This window comes from Dendropsophus ebraccatus, chromosome 6 (genome assembly GCF_027789765.1).
Source record: "Dendropsophus ebraccatus isolate aDenEbr1 chromosome 6, aDenEbr1.pat, whole genome shotgun sequence".
In the NCBI taxonomy this organism is placed as follows: domain Eukaryota; kingdom Metazoa; phylum Chordata; class Amphibia; order Anura; family Hylidae; genus Dendropsophus; species Dendropsophus ebraccatus.
In genome coordinates, this window is record NC_091459.1 from 76,246,009 (window position 1) to 76,262,258 (window position 16,250).

General features: G+C 40.3%; 1 protein-coding gene across 1 annotated transcript in view; it reads right to left on the reverse strand.

Annotated features, from left to right (window-relative positions):
- FNDC3B (fibronectin type III domain containing 3B) overlaps positions 1 to 16,250 on the reverse strand; it is a 247,626-nt gene that overhangs the window by 126,786 nt on the left and 104,590 nt on the right. The window contains exons 4-6 of the mRNA XM_069975184.1: positions 6,724 to 6,800; positions 3,903 to 4,143; positions 387 to 668 (exon numbers count right to left, since the gene is read on the reverse strand). Of these exons, the coding sequence (XP_069831285.1) occupies positions 387 to 668; positions 3,903 to 4,143; positions 6,724 to 6,800 (600 nt within the window). The remainder of the gene's footprint in view (positions 1 to 386; positions 669 to 3,902; positions 4,144 to 6,723; positions 6,801 to 16,250) is intronic.

Genomic DNA, 16,250 nt, shown 5'->3' on the forward strand with positions numbered 1-16,250 from the left:
TGGGCAGCTTTACCATTTTAGAAAATAAAGAGCCTCTTCCACAACTACAACAAAAGACTTCAAGCTGTCATTGATGTTAGAGGAAGAAATACACAGTATTAAGAACTGGGGTATGTAAATTTTTGATTATGGTAATTTGGATGTTTTTGGTTGTCAATATGATTTAAAAAGAGAAAACACAATAGTTTGCCAAAAAATGGCTTCACCTAATCACTAACCACGAGTGGAGAAAAAAGTTTTTGTGTTATCATAGTCTCTGAAAAAAAGGACAATAAAGCAAAAATTCTGCCAGGGCATGTAAACTTTTGAGCACAACTGTATACAATACACATGCTGTTTATGTATTTCCAGGAATAGCTAAAGGAAGCACATACATACATACATACCTTGTGTTTCTTGCTCGTTTGACTTTGGACTGCTCCGTGCTCTGCGTTCATTTTTCTTAAGTCCTGCTACACTGCCCACTCCACCACAGCTAGCTCCATTGTGAGCTTTGCCATTGCCATTATACATATTTGTACAGTTTCCTAAATGGTTCTTGTATAAAGTGGATGGAGGGCTGTTCAACCGGTTTTGTCTATCGATCTGTTTGAGCTTTTTGTGTTGAGGCTTGCAATACTGGTCTTCTCGAGTGATGTAACTGGACATCCCAAAAAGTGGTATGATTTCTGAACATAGAGAAATAAACACAGGTTTGAGACAACTAATACACTGTAGATGCCATTAGCTATGCTAGAACTGACAATCTATCAATGTATGGCTCGGCTTAGTGGATTTGTTAATGACAGTTCCTCAACAAATAAACAATCATAAATTTATAGTATATCAATGTCAATGTTATTTATGCCTAGTAAACAGCATACACAGTGAAATGAATGAACTATTCATGGAGTTTATTTATGAAAATAAAACAACCCAGTAAGCCATGCATTTCATGTAAACCCTCTTCACTAAAGTAAGTGAACAATCAGAGCACAGTAGATCTAAAATATAAATGGGTTTATACATAAATGCCTCCATTTTTACAAAATGGTGCATTAGTCACTATCATATATATTAGTTTTAAAACTCTAGATCTGGAAGTCCCTCTAGAAAACCAGTTTTTCAGTTATACATTTACACATCATTTTCTTGGGAAGATTTAGTTTAAAAGCCCCTATTACACGGGGCAATGGAGAAGAGCAAACGAGCACTGTCAGCGCTTGCTCGCTTCTTGTTCCCCGCTCCCTGCTGGCGCCATTACACACATTGGCAGCGAGTCGGTAAGAGCCGGGTGGCTGCCCAGGTGATCGCTAGATTGTCCAGGCAGCCCATAGAAGATAGCAGCGGTCTGCTGCCACCGCTCCTATTCCACAGAGCAATGACAGCATATTGCTGCTAGCTTAGTTGTTTGTCTTTCGACATGCTGAAAGACAATGACAAACAATGACCAGCCGACATTGTTCATGTTGGCTGATCGTTGTCTTCTTTTTACACCAGACTATTATCGGCTGTAGGGTGCTTTCACATGTACAGGATGTGCAGTAGATTTTATATCAATCTAACTAAATAAGCCGCTGCAGAATATATACTTTTCTGTCCCCCAATGACTGGAGCCGCCTCTGAAGCTTCTAAACTAGTCTTGGTCAGTGATTGGCTGAGTGAACTGCCAATTCAGAGACAGGTTTAGAAACTTCAGAGGAAGCTCTGGACATCGGAAAACAGGCAGGAGGATACTGGGGAGGGTGGAGAGGTAAGTAAACGTTATTATTTTTTATATAAAGAATGGGCTGCAGGGATATCGTTAAGGGAGTCCGCACGTCCTTGCCACACAAAAATCAAGCAATATAATAGACTCTAGCAGATCGGTGCATCCGGCCATCTAATATGGCCCTTAGGCTGAGTTACATGGCTATTTCTGGTTGTACATGGCACCACGACTCATATAAATACATGGGATGGATTTCTTGAGCTATCACACAAACTCATGCCAGCAGAGAATTATTTGACATTTTGAAAGACAGAGATCAGCCAATAAGTGACTGTTTGCTTGCTTGTCTACTGATCGCTGACTCTATTAAGCAGGTAGATATCTACCTGATTTGACAGCTAATCTCTACATGTAACAGGGCCTTTAATATAAAACTTAAAGGTTAAGGTCACCAAAACATTTTTTTTTCTTTCAAATCAAATGGTACCAGCAAATTCCTGAGATTTGTAATTTACTTCTATTTAAAAATCCCCAGTCTTCCAGTACTTATCAGCTGCTGTATGTCCTGCAGGAAGTAATGTATTCTTTCCAGTCTGACACGGTGCTCTCTGCTGCCACATCTGTCCATGTCAGGAACTGCCCAGAGCAGGAGAGGTTTTCTATGGGGATTTGCTGCTCTGGACAGTTCCTGACATGGAAAGAAGGGGCAGCAGAGAGCACAGTGTCAGACAAGAAAAAATACACCACTTCCTGTAGGACATGTGCAGTGTCCCAGAGCGAGTGTGGCCCCCTGCTATGTTCTTGTCCACCAGTTAAGACCCTCTGGGTGAAGGGTATCTGCATTCTACCTACATTTCCTATTTATACCTGTAATTCCTATTTCTGCCTGCACATCCTATTTTCTACCATTAGATGTCACTGTAATGTATGTACTGTATGCACAGCTGAAGGAGATTGTTCACAAAGGGTTAACTGTCCAACTGCCACTGTGTAATCCCTGAGCTGGGTACCTCATGTAATCTCACTAATCACTGGCCAGAGTAAAGGCCTTCCAGTTGTTTACTGCCCAATCAGGGAGTAGTTTATTCCCTAAGGGAGATCTAGTCAGTTGCTGTGAGGATTTTCTGTGAGGGAGCTGCTGCTATGGCTCCCCTGCACAAGATCCCAAACCTAGGATTTAATTATTATTTCTTTTCAAGAAACCCCATATTGGCTATGTGAGGCTAAAAGCACATAGAGGAGGCTGAGGTGAACAGGGACTAAAAGGGAACAACTCTACCTACGCTGGACGGATGCTCTCTATTCCTCCTGTTAACCAAGACAAGTCAGTGGCTAGGCACATGGAAAAAGCCCAAAAGACTCCACTGCGATTGCTAGGTTTCCTTAGGGGTCCCACCGACAGCTAGCTACAGCCACAAAGTTGGGGCCTATGTTCCTGCTTTATGTCACTCCGTGCCCATAGACAGCAAAATGGTGGAAGTTCATACCCATGGGCGTACCTTAGGTCTAGGTAGGGCCCCCCAATATCACTGAAGTAGCCCTAAGTCCACTCCTCTCTTCCTAAAGCCAGTCTAACAAAGCCATGCTACAGTACCCAAAGACCCAAAGTAAATATACTATTATTCCTCCAGTCAGAAGCTGTGATTTAAAATATTATTTCTTCAGTGAGAAGCTGTATTCAAGTTCCCAGCTCAAGGGATCTAGCTTTTTTTATGTATTGTACTTCTACTGAAAAAAAGTGAATTTTATACTCTGTATTGCATTTAAGGATCTACAGTAAATTAGTTCTTGTTCAAGTTCAACAAAGACTCTTCACACTACACCTGCACTAAAAAGTGTGTGTTGGTATATCCAGGGGTGGGCACATACCACTCCTGGCCACCAGGACAAGTGCCTCAGGGGTACACCACCATCTTGCCCAGTCATATAACACCTCCTAGCAACCCCTGGTCACCACACATACAGCAGCTAATAAGTACTGCAAGATTGGAGATTTGTTAATAGAAGTAAATTACAAATCTCTGGCACTTCCCAACACCAGCTGATTTAAAAGAAATGTTGTCAACAAAGTTATTTCTATTATATAGTGAACATTTAGGCATTTGTTGTGTTAGCTGACAGAAAGATAAGTCAAGGAGCTGTAGTCACTTGTTTTTTAAAATATCAAATATTTAATGATGTGTTACATAACATACAAATGGAAATACTGTACCTTGTTCTCCATATATTGTGGGTGGGAGATGATGTGGGAAGAACTGGGGTGGTATTTCCCCATGCCCAGTGACTGGTGGATAAAATGGCGTGTGTGAATTATGTAAGAAATGTGGATGATGTGCAAGGTATGGAGGTAAATGATGGGTTGGGGAAATGGCGGATGGATAACTGGGAGGGTAACAATCTGGAGACTGCGGAGTAACCACTACACGTCGAACTCCTGTGCTGTCTTCTAAAACCTGGAAAATAAAGTTAATAAGAGACTATAATTTTAGGTAAATCAAAGTAGATATTAAAACCAATACTACAAAACTGAGGCCACCAATCTATATTCACATTTTTTTTCTTTTTATGAACTGCACTAGAATGTTGAGAGATGTTAGAGAAAGTCTGTCAGTACACTCTCATGTTAAAGAGGACTCCTGACCCCCCGTTAGAGCCCCCTATACTCACCTAATCCCGCCGGGTCCCGCTTCTGGAGATGGTCGGGTCACGGAGATATCGGCGCCCGGCGCGCGCGCTGAGAGAGGAGTCCAACACTCATAGAGAATGACAGGAGAGTCCAGCGCTCCGTCATTCTCTATGAGCGTTGGCCTCATCTGAGGAGCGTGCGCCGGGCTGCAGCGGCTGAGATCTCCGTGACCCGACCATCTCCAGAAGCGGGACCCGGCGGGATTAGGTGAGTATAGGGGACTCTAACGGGGGTCGGGAGCCTGTCACCCTGGCACGGGGGGGGGGGGGGGTGACAGGTTCCCTTTAAACTATAGGTAGTGTCGAGGAGCATAGTAATGGGGCATCAGGTCACCAACATTAAGGGATGAGCATATCTATAGTAGTTGGGGCGATTTAATCTACATATTCAATTCTTAATTTATCCTTGATTAGATTTAAGAATAAATGCTTGTTTATAGATTATTCTGCATCTCCCTTCTGGCAGAAATGTAACTGCTTAGCAAATAGATCATGAAACTTTACCATCATCTTATTTCTACTACTGTGCCAAGACTTTGGATCTCATGCTTGAGGCTTTTCATTTTACCTATTATATGCCCTGTGTGGTTCCTGTCTAACATTTTATTGACTGCAAGTCTTTTTATTGACTGTAGCAAAATAGTTGCTCAGATTTAGTCCCAGTGTTAGGGCTCATGCACATTTTAGCATTACAGCTCTAGGCTATGTTCATACACACTATTTTTGCTCAGTATTTTGGTCCTCATATTGCAACCAAAACCAGGAGTGGATTTAAAACACAGAAGGGCTCTGTTCACACACTGTTGAAATTTAGTGGATGGCCGTCATTTAATGACAAATAATTGGCGTTATTTTGAAACATTGGCCGTTGTTATGAATTAACTGCCATTATTTGTCATAAAATGACGTCCGTCCACTAAATTTCAGCAGTGTGTGAACATAGCCTTTCTGTGTTTTCAATCCACTCCTGGTTTTGGTTGCAATATGAGAACCAAAATACTAAGCAAAAATACTGTGTGTGAACCTATCCCTAAGCTGTACAGAGGTGTAATAGGGCTACCATTGAGGTACAGGGGCCTTCCACTATACTCCCAAATACCCCTTATTTTATCAGAAAGCCTTTTAGTTAGGATTTCATATGAAATAAATAAGGCATGCACCACTGGACTTGGGGTGTGCATGGAAGGAGTAGTAATTGATTGTACACAAAAATATCTCTATCCTGTACAACTTTATACCCAGCAGTCTTACAGCCTCCATGTACTGCCATGGAGGTTCAAATTCAGTTTTTGCTCAAATAAAACTCTAAGCAATTTTTATTTCTCACTATAACAAACACAGACACATCAGTTTATAGTTTCAGGACTGCAAATACCTGCATTAGTCTCCAGGAAATACAGAAAAGTGCCGTATCAAATGTACAATTTCATGTTTTCTAATATCACAATGCTCTGTGTTTCTATGCCACCCATTAAAGAACACAGATTTATGTGCTCCTCTTTATAAGGCCTTTCCATGCCATTATTTGTAACTATGACAACAGATCATTGGTACTCAGACCAGTGTCTAATTTTCAGGAGAGACATAGGGGGGCACAATCTTTTTTTACCACTTTACTTTTTGCCCAAATTGCACTAAAAGCATGAAGCATAACCTAGTTTACGCTAAATTAACCCACATGGATACTAAAATACTGCAATGTATTAGTCTTTGACAAGTGAGACAGGGATTATATTCTATATTGCTTAAATTAAACCTAACCAGTAATACATCTTACTAGAGGAAAATGGCATTTTCCTACATTCCATCACTTTTCCATTCACACATCCACCCATTCACCCATTTTGCACACATACGGACGGTGAATGTCTGTCCTGTACAGTTCCCCCATCCGGCATGATGTACCTAATCAATATCATGCCAGCAGTGGGGAAACTGTTTGAATATCTGCCACACTGTAGTGACAAAGCCACGCAGATTCAAACATTTACCCCGCTGTCTGCATAGTTTTAATATATCATGCTGGGTGAGGGAAACATCCAGGACAGGCATCCAACGTCAGTAGGTCTGCAAAATTTGTGGACATGCGAATTCAGTCTAAGACCAATTTCAGCATTAGTAAGCCAGAATCAGAGAACCATAAACAAAGAAAAAGCCGTTTGATGATGGAAGTCACAGGTCCTGCTGTTTTATACCTCTTGAAATCTATTAGGTCAGATACTGGCAACCAGGGACCCTCTAAAATATTGTATCTTTTCCTTTCCAGCTGACACAGCTATCAGTAAGTGCTTGCAGCAAATAGAGGCACATATCTGTTCAGCATGACTTTAGGGACACCATGAACATACCTGTGAAATGTAACCTGGAGGAACATGTATTGGTGGAATGGACCCATTAGGAGACATCATCGGAACTTCTGCAGGACCTAGAAGAACAAGTAAAAACAACTATTCATGCTGGTGTTCATTTTCAATCTAGGTTAGTCACTTGAATCTGGCATAGTCACTTGAATGTAGCTTTAGAACTTTTCTCACACTGAGTGGCACTTCAGTAGAAATAAATGAAAACATGGCATGTCTGCGGTGTAACTACTGTGGTTACTTCCATTACAGCAGGACTGCTATGAGAATTGTATTTCTGACAAATATTGCAACCAAGTGGTTTTACATGGGCGCAACAGTTCAAAGCTTGCATTTAAAGCATGTTACTAGTCCCAAAAACAGCGGAAACAATTCTTTATTGTTAAAATATTGTAACATTAGAGAAAGAAAATGCTCTTCGTTCCCAATCTTTTTATTTGCTATAAAGAAAAATGGAAGGCATAGACTGTATAATTTGAAGACATCTGACAATATACAAGTCAGATTTAGCAATATTTGATGAGCATTTAATAGGATCCCCCCCCCCCATTTCCAAAGCTAAGAAAAGCCATAACAATACTGCATTCCATTAAAAAAGTGTGCTTTAGGTCCTCTTGAAAAATTAAAAAGTTTATTAAAAAAAAAAAAAAAGTACAAATATGTCATTTATTCCTCCATGTACATGAGATGTAATTTCTAAAACGTATAGTGTCTATATACTGCTCTCTGACTAGCAGGGAATTCTGTATCTGACTTATGTAGAGCAGGATTCAATATTTCACTAGGCTTTTGTTCACAGTGATTTATGGTATTCAACAAATTATATATTATTTCAGAATTATGGTCTTTATGACTATTACATAGTTTTCACATGACAGAGCGCAAAACGTATTATGTACAACCATTTCCCCAGTATACTTACATAAACTACTTGTAGTTTATGTAAAGGCTGAGGCAACAGAAAGACTTCAAGTGAGTTTTTCCACTCCAGCTGCGATCCAAGGGAATGCATTAGGGCAGATTTTCTAATCTGGTCTAGTATTTAGAAATATATACTTAGATCAGTCATTCTTAAGACACAATAAATGTATCCCAGTGGCTTATGCTGTATGATTAATATTATACCTCCTTATGGCTTACATTACAACAATACACTGTGCCAAAATTTGGGCACACAGCGCTACATTTCAAGCCACATAGCTTGCACACCTTTGTCTAAAAACCAAAACCAAAAAGTGTCAAGACATGCACACTACTAACTTTCATGCAACCTATTATTCTCCATCACCTATCTCCAGTTTAAATATACAAATCTCAGTACAAAAAAAAAAAAAAAAAAATTGTGTACAGCCCTGGCATTAAATCTGCTCCTCTTTTTAGTGTGAACTGACTTCCACTGTGATGCAATAGCAATAAAGATACATACAACTACAGCCTTATGTAGTTGTTACATTAAGAACAAAGCCACATACAGTATACCAAGGGGCACAATGTATTCTTCAGGGACACCACATTGTCTCATAACCCGGCGCACTAAACATCTCCAGTAACAGACTAATAAAAATACTGACAGGGCTCAAGGGGAAAGTCAAATTAAAAATAAAAAGCTGGACAATAAGTTGTTCAGCACCTAATGGGCCTTCTAGGAAGGATGATTTTTATAGCAAGCTTGGAGCTCCATGTAAACAATTCAGCCATTGGTGACATTTCAGGATATGCCTCCCCTTTATGATAGCAGAGGGGTTTATCTTGAGGGATTGTCACTGACCCGGAGAATGAAGGGGCTTCAGCACTGGTGTACTACTGCACCTTCTTTACTTTTTTCTTCCTGAACAGCAGTACCCTAGAAACACACTGAGCAAGAAACTTCAGTACAGTATGAATGGGGCTGGAAGGTCCGGAGCACCGCTGGGCAAGGGATGCAGCATTAAGTCACCACTGCATTCATTTTCAGGACCGCTAAGGGTCTCATGGTCTGAACACCAATCGTTAAAACATATCCCAGCACTATATAATAAACTAGCAATGCACCTTTTAGGGAGAAGTCCTGGCGAAAGGGGGACCACAATGAGCAGATAGTAGAATTTGGGAATGGGAATTCCAGCAAGCTTCTTATTGTTTTTGTTAGCTTATCAGGCCTGACAAAGGTGAACTCGGATGCTTGGAATTAGTGTATTAAATGAATGAAAGATATATTTGCAGATTTTATTAGTGATCTAGCACATGCAAAGTTAACCCTATAAAGGTTTATACATTTCTAAAAGGTAAAAGAAATCACGCAGTTTGGTTACAGTGTTTACGTAAGTATATACTGCTTTTATGTCTGTGTACTCAAAGGAGAAGTCCAGCAAAATTATTTACTAAAGTATTGTATTGCCCCCCTAAAGTTATACAAATCACCAATATACACTTATTAGGGGAAATGCTTATAAAGTGCTTTTTTCCCTGCACTTACTACTTCATCAAGGCTTCACTTCCTGGATAACATGGTGATGTCACGACTCCCAGAGCTGTGCGGGCTGTGGCTGCTGGAGAGGATGATGGCAGGGGGACACTGAGGGACGCAGGGCACTGGAGGGACACTGAGCATCCCTCTTCCATCATCCTCTCCAGCAGCCACAGCCTGCACAGCTCTGGGAGTCGGGTTGTGACATCACCATGTTATCCAGGAAGTGAAGCCTTGATGCAGTAGTAAGTGCAGGGAAAAAACACTTTATAAGCATTTCCCAAAATAAGTGTATATTGCTGATTTGTATAACTTTTGGAGGGCAATGAAATATTGCGTGATTTCTTTCACTTTTGAGAAATGTACTCTCTTTATAGGGTTAACTTTGCATGTGCTATACCACTAATAAAATCTGCAAATCTATCCTTCATTGACTCAATACACTCAATACCAAGCTTCCGAGTTCACCTTTGTCAGGCCTGATAAGCTAACAATGACAGTAAGAAGCTTGCTGGAATTCCCATTCCCAAATTCCACTATCTGCTCAATGTGACCTTGGACAAACCACTGTCCCCTGAAGGGTCTGGCACAAAAAAATATCTAGCTTGTAAGGCTGAATGTGGCTGCTGTGACCATGCATTCCCCAAGACTTATGGTTATGCAAATAATGTAATCCCTTCCTGCCACAACACAGCTATCTCAATACAGGCATCTCCTTTAAAAGTGTTGCTGGTTTTAACAAATATAGCTCTTGGTTAAAAGAGATGTTCAGAAATGCTGTACTATTTACCCAAGGCAGCTTTGATGTTTTATGCTAAGAAGCTGCACACTGAACAGTTTATTATGTATCTGGCATATCAGGCTGACCCTTTTATATGACTAGTTATCAATCAGGCTATCAAACTCTTTATAATTTAGGATAGGATTTTTATTTTTATACTGTACCTCAAATGCTAACAGTACATAATATAAAATGTTCAATATAACATGTTCATTCTTCAGCACGGACCGGGCAGGAGCGCGCGCCTCCCATAGACTCCCATTATGAGCGGGAGGCTAACGGCATTCCGCGGCGGACAATTCCGTCGCGGAATTGCGCTACCTTTCCTCAGTGGGAACAGGGCCTTACTGTACAGTAATTTCTAATATCACATATTGTGCTGTTTCACAACGTTTGTTTAAATTTGTTTTACTTGTTATTCAAAATAATAAATTATTTTTGGGGTGTGGAACCAATTGTCTGCATTTCTATGATTTCTTAAGGGAAAATTTGCTTTGGTTTAAGAGTGGATTTGGATTACCCAAAACGAATAATGCTCATAATCCAAGGCACCACTGTATGCTTATAGTCACAGGAAGACAACTCACAGGAATTTAAAAATTAAAAATTCCCACAACTGATTCTAAGAAGTGGGATTGTCCATACAAATTGCAGTTTTATTACACAGATTTTTCAAGTCATGCAAGGACAATGACTAACTTAAGCAGCTTAGGGCTGTAAGTTTACCAGATCTCCGTTTGCAGGCCTCCATGCTTCGAATGTTTAAATAGGATGACAGTGTTGATGCTGCCTACTTATGTTACTTCTCACTGAGGACCCTTCTCAAGTAAAACTTCTCACACACAACTAACAGGGAAGGCTTCTGAATGAGAAAATGTATTTCCCTTTCTCCAGTCAAAGAGTCGAGCACAAGAGGAGACATTCAATGCATGGAAGGGTGCCTCACAGAGATTGCAATATGTTCTCAGTTGGCAAACACAGCTCTGTTTGGACAGTATGTCCAGCCATCCACTCAGCAAACATCAGGATTCCTATTAGTGCACAGAAAGAAGTGACAGACTGTGTGCATTCACACATCATGGAAGGATTCAGACACAAATCTCCTTGTCTCAAACCTTATTGTGCATTCTTCCGCCTCTCACCAGACGGGAATCATTTATTGCAGATCTGAATCTTAAACATTTTAATCTTTGTATTTGTTATAATGAACATTAACTATAACAATGTCAAGTTAACATGGCACCTTGAATGATGTGACAAAACGACGACAATTTATGGGAAAATTTGATGTACAGGAATATTGTGATACTGTTATATATAAATAAATACACCCCCACCCCAAATGGATTAAAAATACATCACAAACTGGGTCCCTCCTTCAAACAAGGAGCATTAGACGCCAGTTTTTGTGATTAATAGGGGTCTCCGCGATCATACCCTTTTTTATCTATTCTGTGTATAGGTGGGAAGTGTTGACTATGAAATAACATCTTTGACACAAGTACCAGGTTTTGAAGGACACATGCCTGGGACTAACACATATCTATCCCAAGATTAAAAGATGGAAAACATTCAAAGGGGTTATCCAGGATGAAAAAACATAGCTGCTTTCTTCTAAAGCGCCACACTTGTCCTTAGGTTGTGTGTGGTATTACAGCTCAGCTTCATTCTCTCACACAAATGGAGGACAAAAGGTGTGCTGTTTCTGAAAGAAAGCAACTACAGTATGTTTCTGTAATCCTTGATTATCCATTTAAGGGTAGACTAGATAGATAAAGTGGTCTATTTCTGACATAAATCTACTATGTTGCTATATTTCTATAACATTCTGTATCACAGCTTTCATGCTAATTATTCTCGCTTTATGTATTAGTGAGTCCCATTAAATGAGTGTATGTCAGTGGCTTGGATATGTTGGCATCCCTTTCTTGGTGGGATACTTACGAATACCTGTGACAGACTGCACAAATGCTGTGTAAACCCATAGATAATACGTCCAATATAAAATCACATCTTTTGTGTGCCACAGTTACCATTAGCTAAATACTTTGAAAAGTGATCCAAAAGGCAAGCCTTACATCTCCAGGCAGTTATTATAATACATAATATAATATATTGTATTTTGAACCATACAAAAGGAATCGCACTATAATATACAGCAACTCTACATCCATGTAAGTACTAAGTATTGATGCATCTTAGTTGGAGCCATCTAAAAAACTAACTTTTGTCCAATCCATGATTCAGTCCTTGTATCTGTGGGCTTCCTGATGACATCATATGCATATGGTTTTACTTAAGGGAGACCATCCATGCAGCTCAGAACAGTGACAGGGTATAAATCACCCTAGGTGCAGAGATTTCCTGGAAATACATTCCTGCTTTAGTAAAAATATCAATTCTGTATACCATTACCAACTTTATAAACAGCTGGGTGACAGCAAATTCACTCTACAGAAGGTCCAGGACGGCATGGGCCTTCTGGGATTGAGCTAGCTATAGAGGGTAAGAATGCTATAGAAGTTAATTAGGATATCTCTAACCACAGCACTACAATTTCTAGAATAATGCCCTCCGGTGCTTTTGTTAATATAGACTTCTAAAACGGACATAAAAATATGTAAGCACAGAATGCTCAGCCGATTCCACAAATACATTGCACTTTATTTCCAATGGGAAAGCTACTCTCTGACAAACCACGGACAGGCAATAATTTGAATTCTTGGGTATTTTTTGCTCTTTATGAAAGTTCATCACAAGTTCAGTACATTCACTTCATACAGCCAATATTCAAAATATGTTTTTTATTCAAACAATATATTGCTTAAAAAATATTAGAGATGAGAAATCCTAGAGCGTTGGGGTTTGCCTGAACCCAAACTCTCTGCATCTGATTACAGTAGGCTGAAGTTGTTGGAAGCCACCCTTGGAGGTCCTGAAAGACATGGAAATAGCCTATGGTAGTTTAGGTTCAGACATATCTGAATACACTCGAGGTTTAGTCATTTCAATTAAATATCAAAAACTCCAAATCAAGGTTGCACACACATAACATCCAATGCATATCTGACACATTTTTAAAGTTTAGAAATATACACGTAACAGTTACAGTGATAAAATAAGTAAAGCCTCACACAGTGGTATATAGAGTACAGTCCCCTTCAAGCAAACTCATGTACATATACATGATTGTGCTGGACTCAAGCCCACTCCATATCTGCAGACTCTATTTTAGCAGCTAAGGGCCACCATTAACAGTCATCATGGCCAATGGTCAATGCATACTTTGGCATTTACTGTGCCTCATTGGTGGTGCAGAAGATGGGGTTGGCTCCCCGCAACATGTTCACAAGGAGCTGATCCATTATCATAGCAGCCAAAGGTCTTTGCTATTTATATAGCTGTATAATCCATATTTCCATAAAATTTCAAAGCTTTATTGTAGAGACATCTTAAAAAATAAACGGTTTTAAAACACATGCCAATGCGTTACAGGACCTCATTCCTTAATCATGGCAAGTACAAAATGGTGAGTTACAGATTTTAAATGTGTGTGTAAGATGTGATGCTAGTATGGAGCTACACCCCAAATGCACAGATGAGAGCTAAATGCTGGTCACATGACTCACTTAAAGGGGTATTGCGGCGGTAAAGAATTATTCACAGAATAACACACATTACAAAGTTATATAACTTTGTAATGTATGTTATGTCTGTGAATGGCCCCCTTCCCCGTGTCCCACCACCCCCACCCGTGTACCTGGAAGTGTTGGTGCATTATACATTACCTCATCCGTGTCGCGCATGTCCTCCTTCTTGTGCCAAACGTCATCTTCGGCCGGCCGAATAGCTGCCACGCCATAACTGTGCTCAGCCGCGATTGGCTGAGCACAGTTATGCTCAGCCAATCGCGGCTGAGCAGCTGATGACGCTGCAGAGGACGGACGGCATTCGGTACAGTCGGAGCTGTTCGCCAGCCGTCCGAAAAAGACATCACTGACTGAAGATCGGAGACGGGGGTCGGCACGTGACAGGTATGTATAGCGCACCACACTTCCGGGTACACGGGTGGGGGTGGTGGGACACGGGGAAGAGGGCCATTCACAGACATAACATACATTACAAAGTTGTATAACTTTGTAATGTGTGTTATTCTGTGAATAATTCTTTACCGACGCACTACCCCTTTAAGGGAGGCATAGGTGAAAAGATGAATATAGAATGATCACATTACACAAGTTCCCATGTAATATACCAGTAAACGTATGGCAAGTCATTTCTATAGTTGAAACCATTAGAGAATCTTGTGTAAGGATTCAATAGGTTTCCCTTTTTCTTAATATCTGGACCAATCGCCACCTCTTGATGGTTTTGTCACTCTCCACATAGCACATATGGGTAGACCTGAAGTGCCGCCTAGATGTTGATCATGAAAATGGTTAGAGAGCCCTGACAGGTTTTTTTTTTTTTTTTTAGATAGTCCAATGCTATTGTGCATATCTCCAAAATGCTCACTAATTCATTACACAGAAACTTAATATAAGAATCGGTGAGCATGCTGGAGATATGCACAATATCACTGGGCTTCCTTAAAAACAAAAACAAAAAAACCTATGTCAGTTTTTTTTTAATTATATACATTTATAATTATAATTTATTACCCTTCTATCTGTTTTTACAGATCTGCACAAACTTATGCTATACTGATGGTTTCTTTCGGACATCACTGATCCTAATATCTGATGCCTAAAAAGAAAGACTGATGTGTGGATGAGGCCTAAATATAATAACTGTGGCTTTGTTCACATCTGCGCCAGCGCTTCATCTGAGGTGCTACTTCGCAGAATTCGTTTAAACAGCAGGGCCTTAAAAGCCAAAAGAAAAAAAAAAAAAAAACTTTACTGGGAACCATCACTAGAGTGATATTTTCTCACAGACATTATTCTGTAATGTTGTGCATGTATTTTATTGTATCTCCATTCTTCTAGACAATTTGTATGGACATATTTTAACAATATTTCCTGCATTGTACTAAACTTGCAAGTTAAATGGTGTCATTCTTTTTTCTGACAGGTTGCACTGCACTTATGTGCATACAGTGTACTAGGGCATAATGTATTCTGTGTGTCTCATACTTGTATATAAAAAAAACACAAGAAAATTGATAAGAAAACATCATGCTATGCGCACTAGAGGAAACCTGAGGACAGACAGGGTATTAACATGCCAATCTTTCAAGGTTGAAGAGTAGCAAAGACGGCACAATCTCAGGAATTCAGGGTTACTAGCCAAACCACAGACAGACATTGTGTCTGAAGGATGGCATTCACCTGCATCTCTTGCCAGTGCCGCAACTACATTTCCAAGGGGAATAAAAATCCCAGAGAAAGGATCAGGCTCCCATCAACGTCTCTTCAGATAGAACAATAACTAGCATCACCAATTTAATAATGTGCATGTAATAGAGCAGAACAGGAAACTACAACCCAGATCATTGATTAACATACATGAAGTTCTATCCAGTAAAGAAAAAATGCTCTATTGAAATCGCAAAGAGTTTTGAATATTAAAGCGACTGTACCCACAATCTGACACCCTCAAACCACTTGTACCTTCAGATAGCTGCTTTTAATCCAAGATCTGACCTGGGGTCCCTTCGGCAGGTGATGCAGCTATTGTCCTAAAAAACAACTTTTAAACTTGAAGCCCCGTGCCCAACGACCAGGGCTTAGAATATCTGTGCCCTAGTTTTGCAACACCCCTCCGTCCCTTCTCCCCACCCTCTTCATCATTAGGAATGCCACTGAAACATTTTCTCCATGCTGAACATTGCACAGGTGCCTTAAAGCGTAACTGTCATTTCAGGGTCATTTTTCTGAAAACATTAAATATCAACAGTACAAGCGATTTTAAGAAACTCTGTAATAGGTTTTATGTACTAAAAGAGTTTCCTTCTGTACTGAAAAAGCAACCTCCCAGCCCTCACATCAAATGAAGCAGGATTTCTGTCTCCATTATGTGGCTATGGAGAGGGGAGGGGCTGTTAGGAGTGACTGAGCATGGAGCAGTCCTACACAGTACAACACCCTGCAATCTTCTCTCCGTAAGTTCATAGATAAGCACTGACCTTTCTGACCCCAGAATCCTGCGGTTTAGGTGCCCAGACAGTCTACAAACAGCTGACCTTCATGTCACCTCTTCCTGCTCCCTCATCTCCCTCAGCCCCTACCCCCTTCATAGGCTTACAATGGAGAGAGCAGAGCCCGTCTTCACTGGCTTCTCTGTAAT